The sequence below is a fragment of the Monodelphis domestica genome, chromosome 3 (genome assembly GCF_027887165.1).
Source record: "Monodelphis domestica isolate mMonDom1 chromosome 3, mMonDom1.pri, whole genome shotgun sequence".
In the NCBI taxonomy this organism is placed as follows: Eukaryota; Metazoa; Chordata; class Mammalia; order Didelphimorphia; family Didelphidae; genus Monodelphis; species Monodelphis domestica.
Genome location: NC_077229.1, coordinates 61,177,938 through 61,193,803, shown reverse-complemented (window position 1 = coordinate 61,193,803; position 15,866 = coordinate 61,177,938). Strand labels below are relative to the sequence as shown.

The 15,866-nt window shown below is 40.3% G+C and overlaps 1 protein-coding gene across 3 annotated transcripts in view; it reads right to left on the bottom strand.

Annotated features, from left to right (window-relative positions):
• POLE (DNA polymerase epsilon, catalytic subunit) overlaps positions 1-15,853 on the bottom strand; it is an 84,063-nt gene extending 68,210 nt beyond the window's left edge. For 2 of the 3 annotated variants that reach the window (XM_056821988.1, XM_056821989.1), the window contains exons 1-8: positions 15,714-15,853; positions 12,986-13,130; positions 10,796-10,876; positions 2,620-2,664; positions 2,375-2,467; positions 1,942-2,096; positions 907-1,045; positions 664-744 (exon numbers count right to left, since the gene is read on the bottom strand). In XM_056821988.1, coding sequence (XP_056677966.1) covers positions 664-744; positions 907-1,045; positions 1,942-2,096; positions 2,375-2,467; positions 2,620-2,664; positions 10,796-10,876; positions 12,986-13,130; positions 15,714-15,775 — 801 coding nt within the window. In that variant the 5' untranslated portion in view covers positions 15,776-15,853. Of the gene's footprint in view, positions 1-663; positions 745-906; positions 1,046-1,941; positions 2,097-2,374; positions 2,468-2,619; positions 2,665-10,795; positions 10,877-12,985; positions 13,131-15,713 lie in introns of those variants that run through there. The other variant, XM_016432309.2, reaches the window with a different exon arrangement.
• Between the last annotated feature and the right edge of the window lie 13 nt (positions 15,854-15,866).

The following is a 15,866-nucleotide window of genomic DNA, read 5'->3' as shown; positions in this document are numbered from 1 at the left end:
ACTTGTACAAAAATATTTATTGCAATTCTTTTTTTGGTTACAAAGATGATATGTTCATCAATTGGGAAATGGCTGTATTTGTAATGGAATACTATTGTGCTATAAGAAATGATGAACAGAATGATTTCAGAAAAAACAGAAAAGACCTGCATGAACTGATGCAGAGTGAAGTGAGCAGAATCAGGAGAACATTATACATATTAAATAAATATTATGTGATCAACTATAAATTACTTAACTACTATCAGCAATGCAAGATCCAAGGCAATTCCATGATGAAAAATGCTATCCAGCACCATAAAAGAAACTGAGATTCTGAATGAAGATTGAAAAATACTATTTTTTACTTTATTTCCTTCATTTATAATTTCTAATTTGTGTGATGTCTTCTTTCACAACATGACAAACACGGAAATATAAATTGCATGAAAGCACATGTGCAACCTATATCACATTGGGGAGGGAAGAGGAGAAGGAGAAAGGGGAAGAATTTGGATTGTAGAATGTCAGAAAATGAATGTTAAAAATTGTTTCTGCTGGTAATTAGAAATATATATATATATATATATGTATATATATATATATATATATATGAAACAAAGTTTTCTGGAAATAAAGAAAGCTTGTTACAACCTCAGCTAAGAAAATACAAGCATTACTTACAGGTCGTTCAACAAGGTCATCTCGGCGGGTGATTTCAATGGGAAGGGTACTGCCCCGGTACCGAACATTATACCAGTGAGCCTATGAAAGGGATCAAAGGAGATGTAGACTGCATTAACTAAGTAATTCTATAAGATAAAATAAGTTCTATACTTTTATACTAGAAGAAGTCCAGCTTCACTTCAGCATTTCTTTGACATCAAAGCCTTCCCAAAGAAACCAACATTCGGGACTGGTACTCACCACATGGATCTTCAGGTCAATGGACAAACGAATGTGGTAGGGAACATCATACTCTCGCATGTCAACTACATTGTCCAACTGGTCAGCTATCTTCTTAGAGACTCCTTCATCAGTAGTTACACTAACTCCCATCAATGCACTTTGTAGAAAAGAAAAAAGAAAAGAAAAAGAAAAAGTCATTAACTCCTCTATTCATCCATATTCATACTAAATGAATCCATACATCAGATCCATATTCATATTAAATGAATGTAAAAATCAAAGCTGAGTGAGTTCATCAAGATGATGCTCAAGACCATGTAATTATAGGACATACAACCTAGGATAATAGTTTACAAATACTTGAAGATTTATGCCAATAGTTGGGCCTCAGTTCTTAGTCAAGGAGGGATGAGTTGGGAAAAAGGGTCTATTCCCTCTACTGTACCCTATCAACTATCATTCACCATGCTCCCCTCTCTTCTTCATCAGAGTAGGAAACTCCGACTTTAGGATCTCAAAACCACTGTCTATATTATAGACTTTCATATGCTAAACAGAAGGTTCAGGAATTGACTGATAATTGGAGCATTCTGAAAATCCATCATCAAATCAAGTGAAAAGTTAAGGACATTTCAGATTTCAAAGTTAACTACCTTCTTCCTAAAGTGGGGTGTTTCTTCTTCTTAACCCAACATGACCTTCTCCTGTCTCTGGCTTTTACTTTCCAATCTTTCCCCTACACTTCATTTTCATTTTTTACATGTCAGATTTTCCACAGTTAATATTATCAGAATAAAATCTAAAATTGATAAAAAATAATAAAATGTGCTTGGGACTCAATATCTATGATGAGTGGAACCAATCCACAAACACTTCCTTTAATAAAAAGACACAAAAGTTAAAAAAAATTTTTTTTCCACTACTTACATCAAGAGTATTAGGCCTTTGTTTGATTTCTCAAGTATACTTCAACCAAATAAAGCTTGGCATCATGCTGTTGCTCCATAAAATCACATACCTAGGACCTCACAATTGGTGGAAGATGTAGCTTACCTAGACAACATAGCTGTATAGGTATCACTGGTGTTATCCCTCTCTCGATTCTTCTTCACGGCTGGGGAAATCTCCTTCCTCACTTTTACAAGGTCATCCACAGTATTGAAAGAGAGTTTAATGTAATTTCGCTTCAAGCCCACCAAGTGATTTGACTATAAAATGAATAGGAAGAGATTTTACTAATGACAGGGAATTAAGGAAATAGAGAATAGGTATAATACAACAAAGACAAATGTAAACTAATTCACAGAACTCTTAGCCTTTGAACATCTTAACTGAAGAAGCACCTAGAATTAACCTAAGTCAGGGTCTTTTGATGATTCTCCCAGTCCTAGTTTCTCTGTTTCCCAAGCCACAAAGCAGCAGACTAATTCACTTTCTAAGCCTTTTACAGTCGATCTGCCTCATAAATGTGTTAGATAACACTTACCAAATCCAGATCCTCTTTGGGAACAGTCTCCAGTTTGGCAATTTTCCCTTGAAACTTCTTAGAAAGAAAAGATGACACTTCTCTCTCGCAACCCTACAATGAGATCAGAATTTTAGCTCTTTCCATGATTAAAATCTACTGTATCTTCTAACTTCCCACTTAAAAAACCTTCTTTCCAGATTCCAAAACACTAAAAAGTAATGCACAGATAATGTTGCCTGATTCAGTGAAATACACATATTTACCTTCCTTGTTGCTATGTAGAAATATGGCTTGTAAGGCAGCGCCACCTGCAAAAGAACAAGAGAAAGAACAATTCAACTAAGTATGAATGAAAAAGGGAAGAAAAAGAGGCAAGCTGCCATCTTGAACATTTCTTAGAAGTAGCAAGGGCAGACTACTCTTTCTATTTTGACAAAACACAGTAAGGACAACACAAGCCCCTTGACAGACATTAACATATGGAATGGAAGAAGGCCTGTGTAACAATTACTGTGCTAAGCACTTTATAAACCTCTCTTTTGATTGCAAAGAAGTTTAAGAATAAACAACTAGGAAAACTAAAACTTCCTTTTCATTTATTTGTAGAAGAGTTTGAAAGTCAATGCCCTTCAACATGAGGTAGTTATCCTTCAGCCTGCTATTGGCCTGTATATCACAATTATTCTTACCCTCTTGAGTTCTAAAGTAATCAAAGTTATGTTTGACTATTTCCTTATTACTAAAATTGCAACATCTTTCTCATTAAAAAATTAGCTTTGAGCCTCCTAATCCAAGATATTAGTAGTAGTAGTCTCTCGGTGATCGAGAATGACTATTGTCTTTGTGCAGTTTCATCTACAGTGTACCCTCATGTGGCTTTGGAGTCCAAAGGCTGAGGCACCCAGTTTGTGGCACTTGGGGCATGGGACTCCAGTTGTTACGGGAGGTGCGGTTGTGGCCTGGTGTCGGCGTTCATGTGCAGCAGCAAGACGTCGACGTCGCTCATCTTCAAAGGTGGCGGCGGCATGGTGAATGTGGGTTCGCCAGCTTTCTGTCAGAGGCAGCGAGTTCTAGTTGCTTTGGTGTAATGCCAGCCCGCTTCAAGTTGGACTTTAGCTGATCCTTGAATCTTTTCTTCAGCCTGCCTTGTTTCCTGAGTCCAGCTGACAGTTCAACATAGAATACCTGTCTTGGTATTCGCTGTGGGTCCATGCGGATGACGTGTCCAGACCATCGTAGCTGGGTTTTGAGGGCCATTACTTCGATGCTGGTGGAGTTGGCTCTGTCGAGGACTTCCTGGTTGGTGATTTGGTCCTGCCATCGGATCCTCATGATTGACCGGAGAGAGCGTTGGTGGAATTGCTCCAGCTGTTTCATGTGCTTCCGGTACAGTGTCCATGTTTCACAACCGTACAGGAGCGAGCTGAGGACCACTGTGTTATACACTTTGAGCTTCGTCGCAGTGCTTACACCTCTATGTTGGAGGACTTTGAAGAGCAGCCGCCTAAGTGCCTGGCTGGCCTTTTGGATCCTGGCATTAATCTCGTGGTCTAGGGACCTGTTGTTGGCGATGGTGCTGCCCAGGTACTTGAAAGTGTTGACGTTAGAAAGTTGCGTGCTGTGGATTGTAATACATGGCTGGTTCATTGGCCTCCCTGGTGCAGGTTGGTACAGCACCTCTGTTTTGCTGAGGCTGATAGTCAGGCCAAACAGTTTTGTTGTGGTGGAGAACCTGTCTACAATGGTTTGGAGATGATTTTCTTGGTGGGCCATGAGAGCACAGTCATCTGCAAAGAGAGCTTCCAGGATGAGTCTCTCTGTTGTCTTTGTTTTTGCAGTCAGGCAGCGAAGGTCAAATAGTGAGCCATCCAGTCGGTATTTGATGTAGACGCCCAGGTCTAGATCCATCACAGCATGTCGTAATACTTGGGTGAAAAATAGGTTGAATAGTACCGGAGCGAGGACACAAGCCTTGTTTCACACCATTGGAGATGTTGAAGCGATTGGAAGTCTCTCCACCAGATAGGACTTCCCCTGTCATGTCAACATGAAAGAGCTGGATCAGTTTGACGAATTTTGCTGGGCAACTGAGCTTGCCAAGGATCACCCACAATGCATCCCTGTTCACTGTGTCGAACGCCTTTGTCAGGTCTATGAAGACAATGTAGAGACTCAGGTTCTGCTCAAGGCATTTTTCCTGCATTTGCCTCACTGTGAAGACCATGTCGATGGTGCTGCAATCTGGTTGGAAGCCACATTGTGATTCAGGCAGGTTCTGCTCTGAAACAGATGACAGGAGTCTGTTGAGTATAACACGGGCGAGGATCTTTCCAGCAGTGGAGAGTAGTGAGATGCCTCTGTAGTTGTCACAGGCTGCTCGTAAGCCTTTGTTCTTGTATAGGGCTACGATGGAGGCATCTCTGAGTTCTGGGGGCATGTCTTCCTCTTCCCATATGCTGGTCAGCACTATATGGAATGCCTGGAGAGCCTTTCCATTTAAGGCCTTGTACACCTCGGTTGGGATCCTGTCTTTACCGGGTGCCTTGCCTGCACTCATTTGTTTAATGGCTTTTTGGACTTCCTCTATTGAAGGAGAGACGTCAAGTTGTTCAATGCAGCGGTTTTGGGGGATCTGGTCAAGGGCGCTTTGGTCAGCTGAAGAGGGTCAGTTGAGAAGCTGACTGAAGTGTTCTTTCCACCTGTTGCTGATGCCTTTTTTATCTTTTATGAGAGTGTCACCGTCAGAGGATAGCAAGGGAGTGGTGGTGGGTTTTAAGAGCCTATAGACAGTCTTGAGGGCACTGAAAAATTGTTTGTAGTTTTTCATATCAGCAAACCGCTGGATTTCTTCTGCCTTTTTTTCCCACCATCGGTCTTGCATCTTCCTGATCTCACGCTGTGCCGTGGCTTGAAGAGACTTGAATCTGTCCTTTTTAGGAGCAGAGTTTGGGTTATTTTGCCACTCCATAAAGGCTGGGGTGTATGGAGTGCTCAGGGAGGGGTAGTATCTCTGGTATGGAGGACTTGTCGTGCCCTCCTAGGGCAGCTCTCCAGCCTCTGACCCTCACCTGACACCCAGCTCTCACTTGTGGCTCCCAGTAGCTGCTAGCATGTGGCAGCAGCCACACCCCAGGCAACGGCTTCGACAGGCCGGCTAAACCTTGTGAGGGTAGCCATTGGGTCATCGACCCCTGGTGAACCAGGGCTTTGCTCACCCAGCATGTGAAGACTGCTTCGGCTGAACAGATGGAAGAAACCAATAAGAAGATTCAACGGCTAAGAGGGCGACGCAGCAAAGCACTGTGGAGTGCTTAGGGTGTGTTGGAGCACAAAGGACAACACGGCCATCCAATGCAGCTGAGGAAGTCTCCAGACGTAACACTTTTTCGTGCCGCTGGACCCAGGCTTCCAACGCCGAGAGAGTGGGACTGTCTCTGTGCATCGGCTTTTCCACTTAAATCTCTTTCACGCACAAGTATCTTTGTGCACACTCATCTATCCTAACTCCGTCCACCCTCTTCAAGACCTGTGGCGATGGGGGAGTGACGACGCAACAGGTGGAGGTGACCACTGGCAGTTGTAGTCACGATCCTGCACGTAGGCGGCCCACGGACCAGTGGTCGCTCGGCCCTGTGGGCAGCAGGGACGTTTGGCAGCATCCTGGGCGACTGAGCAGCCCTCTCTAGGACAGCACTGCTCACCCTAATTAAGGGAGGGGACTAGAAAAGGTGTCCCAAACATTGCCTGCCCTACAAACACCTGGTCAGCACCCCGCAGCTGGTAGGTCATCCCCTTTATGCGGTCAAAATCAAAGAAAAAATGCAAAGAAACTCCAACTAGGAGCACGGAACATCAGGACACTACTTGATAGAGAGAATACCCCAAGACCTGAGAGAAGAACAGCTCTAATCGGTAAAGAACTGGCGCGATATAACATTGACATCGCAGCCTTAAGCAAAACACGCTTACCAGAAGAGGGATCACTCAGTGAACCCACCACTGGATACACCTTCTTCTGGAAAGGTAGAGCCTCAAATGAAGACAGAATCCACGGTGTTGGCCTGGCCATCAAGACCAGTTTGCTCAAACAGCTGCCAGACTTGCCTGTGGGCATCAGCGAGAGGCTCATGAAGATCCGTTTGCCTCTCAGCAAAGACCGGTATGCCACAATCATCAGCGCATATGCCCCAACACTGACCAGCACAGAGGAGACCATTGAGCAGTTCTACTCTGACCTGAGTGCTGTCCTGCACTCAGAGCCCACAAATGACAAGCTGATACTACTGGGAGACTTCAACGCCCGTATTGGCCAGGACCATGAAAGATGGAAAGGAGTGCTCGGCAAACATGGTGTGGGCAAAATGAACAACAACGGCCTACTGCTACTCAGCAAATGCTCAGAGTTCGAACTCACCATCACGAACAATGTGTTCAGAATGGCGAACAAATATAAAACAACGTGGATGCACCCAAGATCAAAACAGTGGCATCTCATTGACTACATCACTGTACGCCGGTGAGACATCCAGGATGTAAAGATCACCAGAGCCATGAGAGGAGCTGAATGCTGGACAGACCACCGATTGGTTAGAGCGACTCTTCAAATGCGCATTGTGCCTCGTCATCCAAAACGCGCCCAGACAGTTCGCGCATTTTACAAGGTGAGTCGTCTTAGAGATCCATCTTATTTGCAAACATTCCAGTCCTGCCTGGACAACAAGCTGTCTGCCAAGGGACCACTCACTGGAAGCTCAACCAAGAAATGGAACCAGTTCAGAGACGCAGTGAAGGAAACATCAAAGGCAGTCCTAGGCCCCAAACAACGCAACCACCAGGACTGGTTCGATGAGAACAACACTGCTATTGAAGACCTATTGAGCAAGAAGAATCCAAGATATTAAATATTACTTAATACACTGAAGAAACCATTTCTCACATAAATAGTTGTTCATCTCGCTACATAAAATTCTAATCTCTTAGACTTAAAAAATAATAGTTTTTTATTATTATTAGTTATTTATTATTATTAACACCTTAAAAGTAAATAAGAGGATTTTTGAGAGACTTGTCAGCAATCTTGACCACTTAATGGTAGGGCTTTGTTCCAGAAGTGAGAAGAAAAGAATATCAGTGATGAGCAGAGGTGACTCTGTGCTCTTTCTCACAACTAAAACATCATAAATAAATATTTGCCTCTTGTAAGATCAAGATTAAAAACCTAGTGCTCTCAAAATACATTCTTTCCCTCTGTCTTCTTAATATCTTGCTTCAGTTTTGTCAGTGAAAGTTGCTTCACAGATAGTGATTAAATCTCACTTGATTTATAAATAGCAGTTACACTCTCTACCTCCTCACAAATTCCTCATGATCAGTTAAAAGTTATAGTATCCTGTAATAGTTAAAATAGTTATGGTCATAAAATGTGGTGATTAAAAGAGTTAAGGGTATAAACTGTGAGTAAAATGGTGGAAGATATAAATTATGATAGATATAAGAGTGGGTGAGTAAATTGTGACTGCTGGAAATATGTTTCACTACAGTGTCTTGGTTTTTTTAATCAAATAAAAGGTGGTCGCCAGGGAATATATTCCCAATCATGAATATACCCAAGTCAACTGGGTTTTACAGAGACTTTAATTAATAATACAATGAGGAATTAAAGAAAGAGATAAAGAGTAAGAAAGGAATAAGTATGAAGGGCCTTAAGCCAACATGGCCTAGACCTGAGTCTTAAGAGAGAGAAATCAGTCAGTCAGTCTTTTATCACTCACCACAAGGTCTAAGCAAGGATTCTAGTGACAGAGTCTCCTCAGAGAGAGTTCCAGCCAGAGTCCTCCTCAAAGAGCCTTCCAGCCAGAGACTGTTTCAAAGGGCCTCTCTCAAGAGCCTCCAGAGGGACAGAGTCCCCTCAGAGGAGTTCCAGCGAGACCTCCTTAGAGATTGTCCTCCAAGAATTTCCCTTCTCCAGAGCCTCTCCTCAAAAGATCCTCCAAAAGGATTTCTGCTTTTTCTTATATAGGGGGTTTTCTCCTATGTCACCTCCCCTAAGTCCTTACATCTACCAATCACAGTAGATGTTTTTCCAAAGGACAACCCATTCTAAAAAACACTGCTGGGTCGACTAATCCCTTTAGTAAGTTTGTACCAGAAAAAACTTCTGAATAAGTTTTCACCTCTTTGCTCCTGGCAAGTTTACAAGTTGCCTGACCTTTAATAGGTACTTAGCATCCCTTTGTATTACTTCTAAAAATAGGCATGGCTTAAAGAACTTTTTGCCTCACTATAAGTATGGGCCCAAGTACCCTCATTGTTTAGCAAGGAGTTTTTTCCCCTAAAGCAGTCCTAAGGAGGGTGGAGTAGAGGTCCTCCCATTTCTGATCCAAGTGGAGTTCTCACATCCAAACGTGGAATGTTCCCAGTAGGGAATTGTTCCAATGGAGAATTCCCCGATGGGGAAATTTTTAACATTCACAAGTCTGAGAAATTTCAAGATTTACAATCCCATATGTCAATTACTCAAGAAATTGCACTGTCACTAATGATTTCAATATAATCTCCACAGATTACACAGTAGAGGCTCTCTGAACTAGCGATATATATTTAAACAATGATAAAAACCAATTAAACTTATGTTATAATTAAACTTTTAGAATTATTTTCATTTTTTATTATATATAACTACCACCATCAAGAAAATATTTACGTAAACAAGTGCATAAAAAATTAAGTGCAAAGCCACAAGCTTCACATTGTTTGCAATTTGTTTAAAAATATGTAAATTACACATGTGTACTAATATTGGCATCCTCTGCTTTTGAGTCCCCTTTGGGTTTGTTTTACTTTGATACTTTTTTCTATTGATTTTGTGGCTGTTTTTGTGATGTAATCATAGTTCTCATGTATTATTCTATTTTCATCTCCTTATGTTTCCCTTATTTTCTTTATATTTCCAATATTTGTCATTTCTAATAACATTTCTAATAACAATCCATTACATTCATATACCACAATCTATCCAGCCATTTCTCCCATTCATTGTATCTGTGTTATTTCCATTACCAACAAATCTCCCATGAATATTTTACATATATACAGTTTTTTACCCTCTCAAAAAGGTCTAATCCTAGTAATGGAATCCCTAAGTCAATAAGCATGAATAGCTTTGTAGTTCTTAATGTATATTTTCATCTTGTTTTCTAAAAAACAATTCATAGGAGGGAGTTGAATGGCTTAGTGGATTGAGAGCCAAATCTAGAGACGGAGGTCTTAGGTGCAAATCTGACTTCAGACACTTCCTGGCTGTGTGACCCTGGGCAAGTCACTTAACCCTAACACTGCCTAGCCATTACTGCTTTTCTGCCTTAGAACCAATACACAGAATTGATTCTAAGTCAGAAAGTAAGGGTTTAAACAACAACAAAAACGAAAATTCACAGCTGCTCTAGCAACATAATATTAAGTCTGTTTTTCCATGTTCCTATCAGCATTTAACTCATTTGGTTCTCAATTAACATACATTATTAGGATCATATTTAGCTAGATTGGTCCTTAGGCAGCAGACACAATCTTTTACCAAGACCATAATCTTTCCAAAACTAAATCTTTTCAGCTTTGTCAGGCTACACAAAATTTATATCCTCCCTACATCAGCAGTAATGTGAGAAGGAAAGTGGGTTGCTGGGAATTGTAATTTTAGGGCAACAGATTCTAATTACACAGTCTGATGAGAGTAGGGTTCTAGTACTAGCAAACCTCTATCTTCTCCCCTTCTCTAGGGCAGTTCCTCCACTTATTCCTCCTCCATATGAGATACAATTCTACCCTACCTCTCCTCCTCGTGTATTCCCCTACCATTTTGGCTCATTCTATTACATTCGATTTACTTTCAAAATTAGGTTTTCTACTGCTTTTCTAAGGGTCTTATTGGACATAAAGAGCAAAGTAAAGCTGAATCTTAGGAAATCAGATTTCATTTACTTATTTACACATGAGGAAAATGAGTCCCAAGGAGAATAAATGATTTATTAAAGGTCTTGTATCAGAGGTTTGATATAGAAAGAAATAGCTTCTCAAAAAAGTCCATTGAGGATAAACAAATTGGGGAGGGGGAAATCTCTTCTCAATCTGCTGTAGGCAGAAGTGAATTGTGATACCTATATCTCCTACAACATAGAATTTCAGAAGTAGAAAGAACTTCAGAGGCCATCTAGTTCAACTTCTACCTGAAAGGGAATTTCTTCTAATCGAAATACCAAACTTCTACTTTAAGATCTCCAGTGAAGAAGAATCCACCCAAGGCAGCCTCTTCTTTTCTAGGGAAAATCTTCTATAGTCAGTGGTAGCTGAGTTCCTCATGGTTCAGACATAGCTATGCCAAATCACCAACTGATACTTGGGTTAGTCATGGGAGAGAACCACTAACATGATCTTAACACTTACCTTAAATCGGTTCCCATCATCTTGGATAAAATAGTAATCCACTGCACTGACCAGACGCTTATCTTCATCTAAAATCTCAGTCTAAAAAGAGAAGGCAGAAATCAGAGCCTTATCTATAGAATATCAATTGCTCCTTTTTATCAGAAGTACTCTCTTTTCCAACCCATAAGTTATAATATATTCCCAGAAATAAAATTACTTTGACCCACCATCATTCTAAACTACCAAGTCTTTTGCACAAAAGTCTCATTCAGACAATTTCTAACCTTGCAGTCTAGGAGCTTCCTCTTATCCTCCCAATACTCATGAATCATTTTCTTTCACACCTCAGAATGGGTGAATGATTTGAACTTAAGAAAGAAACTATAAGTAAATTAGGTGAATACAATATAGTATACTTATCAGATCTTTGGGAAAGAAAAGATTTTAAGACCAAGCAAGAGTTAGAAAAAATCACAAACTATAAAATCAATAATTTTGATTACATTAAATTTAAAAGTTTTTGTACAAACCAAACCAATTTAACCAAAATTAGAAGGGAAGCAACAAATTGGGAAACAATCTTTATAATAAAAAAAACCTCTGACAAAGGTCTAATTACTCAAATTTATAAGAAGCTAAATCAATTGTACAAAAAAATCAAGCCATTCCCCAATTGATAAATGGGCAAGGGACATGACTAGGCAATTTTCAGATAAAGAAATCAAAACTATTAATAAGCACATGAGAAACTGTTCTAAATCTCTTATAATCAGAGAAATGCAAATCAAAACAACTCTGAGGTATCACCTCACACCTAGCAGATTGGCTAACATGACAGTAAAGGAAAGTAATGAATGCTAGAGGGGATATGGAAAATTAGGACATTAATGCATTGCTGGTGGGGTTGTGAATTGATCCAACTATTCTGGAAGGCAATTTGAAATTATGCCCAAAGGGCACTAAAAGACTGTCTGCCCTTTGATCCAGCCATAGCACTGCTGGGTTGTACCCCAAAGAGATAATAAGGAAAAAGACTCGTACAAAAATGTTCTTGGCCACACTGTTTGTGGTGGCAAAAAATTGGAAAAAATGAGGGGATGCCCTCCAATTGGGGAATGGCTGAACAAATTGTAGTATATGCTGGTGATGGAATACTATTGTGCTCAAAGGAATAATGAACTGGAGGAATTCCATGTGAAATGGAATGACCTCTAGAAACTGATGCAGAATGAAAGGAGCAGAACCAGAAGAACATTATACACAGAGACGGATATACTGCGGTAAAATCGAATGTAATAGACTTCTCTACTAGCAAAAATGCAATGACCCAGAACTATTCGGAGGGACATATGAGAAAGAGTGCTATCCACATCCAGAGGAAGAACTGTGAGAAAAGAAACACAGAAGAAAAATAACTGCTTGATCACATGGGAAGTAGACTCTAAAAGATCACCCTAGTGCAAATATTAACAATATGGAAATGGGTCTTGACCAATGACACATGTTAAACCCTGTTGAATTGAGCAACAGATACAGAAGGGGGGTAGGGGGAGGATAGGGAAAGAACATGAGTCTTGTAACCATGGAAAAATATTCTAAATCATCTAATTCAATTAAAAAAAAAACTGCTGACATTTATATGGCCTTTTTAGTTTTACAATAACTTTTATCAAGGCAACTAGGTGGCTCAGTGCATAGAGCACTAGACAGGAATGAGGAAGACCTGAATTAAAATCCAACCTCAGATATTTCCTTGCTGGGTGACCCTAGACAAGCCACTTACCCAGAGGCTTGCCTAAATTCATTGGCAAAGAAATGGCAAACCATTCTAGTGTCTTCGCCAAGAAAACCCCTTGGATAATATGGAAGTCACAGAGTCAGACACAACTGAACAACCAGAAACTGTTTATACATTATTTCATTTGATCCTCACAAAGTACTAAAGGTATTATTAATGCTATGACATGAGAAAACTGAGTGCCAGAAAAATTAAGCTGCTAATTAAGCTAACTATGGAGTCAGAACTAGAAATATAAAAGCTACATTTTCCCCTTCAGTTACCCAAAGATGATGCCTGCTCACTCTCCTCAAATCCAAGGTTTACACCCTTTTCACTTTCTGCTATCACCCTACCTCCCCCAACATACAAGGAGTATATGTCCCCAGGCTGGAAGTAACATAATGAAGACAGAAAACCAAGTAGCTTACTGGGTGCATGTTGATTAGCCAGCCAGTCTTCTCATCAGGTTCACGGAGTCTTTCAAAACCAAATCTTGCATCCATCTTGTCAGTCCACTGACTCCGTTCCAAGCGCTTGAGGGCAGAGAGTGAGGAAGAGGAGGAGCCATCATCCCTATGTAAAAGAATGAAAAAAAAAAAACAAAAACATAGTTTTTGTTTCAAGATGACATCAACATACTAGACCCAGACATTGCAACAATCCTGGTTAATGTGATTAAATTTTCCTTGATGCAGGATACATAATATGGAGAATTTACTTTGATTATGATAGGTGGAAAGACTATGGATCCTGATGAGGGTAAAGATAAATTTAGAAAGATCTGAAGAACCAAAAGGAGAGTGAAACAGAGCCTCTCAAGGGAGATCATGTCACTTCTGGGCAGTTCTGACTGAAGGGAAGTTTCCATGAAGACTTTCTTTACATCTGCCTCTACAACATCAGTGCATGTAGGTCTTTCCAATTTATAATCAAATCTATGGATAAGGGAAGAATTTATGACTGAACAAAAGATAGAAGAACATTATAGGACGTAAAATGACCAATATAGAAAAATGTTTTACATTATTACATATGTAAAATCTACATCTGATTGTCTGCCTTCTCAGGGAGGGAAAAGAAAATTTAACTAAAAAAGTTTTTTTTTAAGGTTAAAAATTGTTTTTATATGTAACTGAGGAAAAAAAGATATTTTTTTAAAAAGATAAAATAAATCAGACAAATTAAAAGTCATCTGGTGCCTGGTACAGAGATGTTTGCAATTATGGATCTTTATTTAGATGTTTTGTTTCAGCTTTTTGTTTTTAATCTTAGAAACCCTGCAACACTACTTTTTTTTCATTAACAAGCATTTATTTTCTCTCCCTGTCACCTGGACTAGTTATATTTGTAGGCAAAAGAATCTGGCCACTGAGCTGAGTACCTAGTTATTGGTGGATCATCAATGATGAGAAAATATACCTATAAGTGCTCAGTGTTCTAGAGGTCACTTCGAGGGTGCAGAATTAAGTTGAGGTTCTAATGGGAAAGAGAATTACATTTTAAAGTATATGCAACAAATACAATTTGGAACTCTGCTCCAAGAGTTACTAAATTGTGCCTAGAATTTGATAACAATTTGGAACTCTGCTCCAAGAGTTACTAAATTGTGCCTAGAATTTGATATTTCTAAGGTTATACCAACCAGGAGATCAAATAAGGAGGAAACGGTACTATATGTACAAAAATAATTATTGTAGCTGTTTGTGGTGGCAAAAAAAAAAAGGATACAAAGATGACAATTGTGGAAAGGCTAAACAAATTATGGTATAAAAATACAAATTTAATACTATTGTTCGGTAAGAACTAAAGAATGCTCAGTGAATAGAGTACCTGGCCTAGGGAAGGGAAATCTTGGGTTCAAACCTGGCCTCAGATACTTCCTAGCCCTGTGACCATGGGCAAGTCACTTAACCCCCATTGCCTGGTCCTTACCACCCTTCTGCTTTGAAAATGGGATTAATCTCTTCTGCTCCTTACACTGCCTTGGAACCAATATATAGTATTGATTCGAAGACCAAAGGTAAGAGTTTTTAAGAAAAGAACAAAGAATGAAATAACTTTAGGGAAATCTAGGAAAACACAAGTAAAGTGATTTGTAATTGATTTCTACAATATCAATATTATAAAAATAATTTCAGTAGCTTTAAGAACTGTGATCAATGCAATAATCAATCAGGACAACTAAGGATCAACAAGGAAGAATATTACCTACCTCCTGACAGGGAGATGATGATCTAATCTACAAAAGGAAACATATTTTTGGACATAGCCAATATGGGAATGTTTTGCTTGACTATACTTATCTGCGACAGGAGTTTTGCTTTGCTTTGCATTTGCCCCAAGGGAGGGCAGAGGGGAAAGAGAAGGAGGGAGAAAATATAAATTACTGATAATTGAAAATAAAATTTAATTTAAAATATATTTAGCATAAGCATTTAGTAAATGCAAAAATATACAAAATATTGAAATACAAGGCAGTTTTGGAACAAGGACAGTAGTGGGAAGCCCGAAGATCAGAAAAGACTACTCAAAAGATAGGGTCAAAGTTGCAACTCAAAGGCAGGGATTCCATGAGTTGCAGGCAAACTGGAAGTTCATTCTATGTGGGTATGTGGTCATTCAAAAGGATACATGTCATCAGTAGAGAGAACCAGAGAGAGTCCAGTTTGGCTGGATCTCAGAGCAGTAATGGCAAATAGGAAAACAGCCAGAGTGGTGGGAGAAAGCCCTGTCTCAGATGTAGGAATGAGTACCCAGAATGAGGTCAGCAGTGCCAGACAGAAGTCGGAGCAGACCAAGAGGGAGATCCAGGAGAGACCACAGGATATGGTAATTAAGAAACTAAGAAAAACCTTGAAAAAAGGGAGAACTCTGGGAATAGAAAAAAACTCTAGAGGGCGAAGTAGTTGGTGAGATCAGTGTGAAGATTCCCAGGGATTCAGAGTTGCGTGAGGGTCCGAGAGTCCCAAGATCTTGGGGGGGGGGGGGGAAGAAGCCCCTAGGTATGAGTTGAGGGCGCTCAAAAAAGAGAAGGGAAGCCTGGGGGAGGGGAGCCTGGCTGGCCCCAAGGGTCAAGCAGATCTCTGGCGCGCCCCGGAAGGATGGGTAAGGCCAGAGTCAGGAACAGGCGCGACTCAGAGGCTGCGGGTCTCTCACCGACTGTTCTCGGCCTCCTCCCCGGGCTCGGCGCGCCTCCACCCGCGCTCCCGGGACACCATCTCGGCTCAGCCTCCAGTTCTCTTACTGAGACTCGCTTGACTCTTCCTCCGCAGCACTCTCTTTTCCCGGGAGAAATTTCGCGCGTTTTGG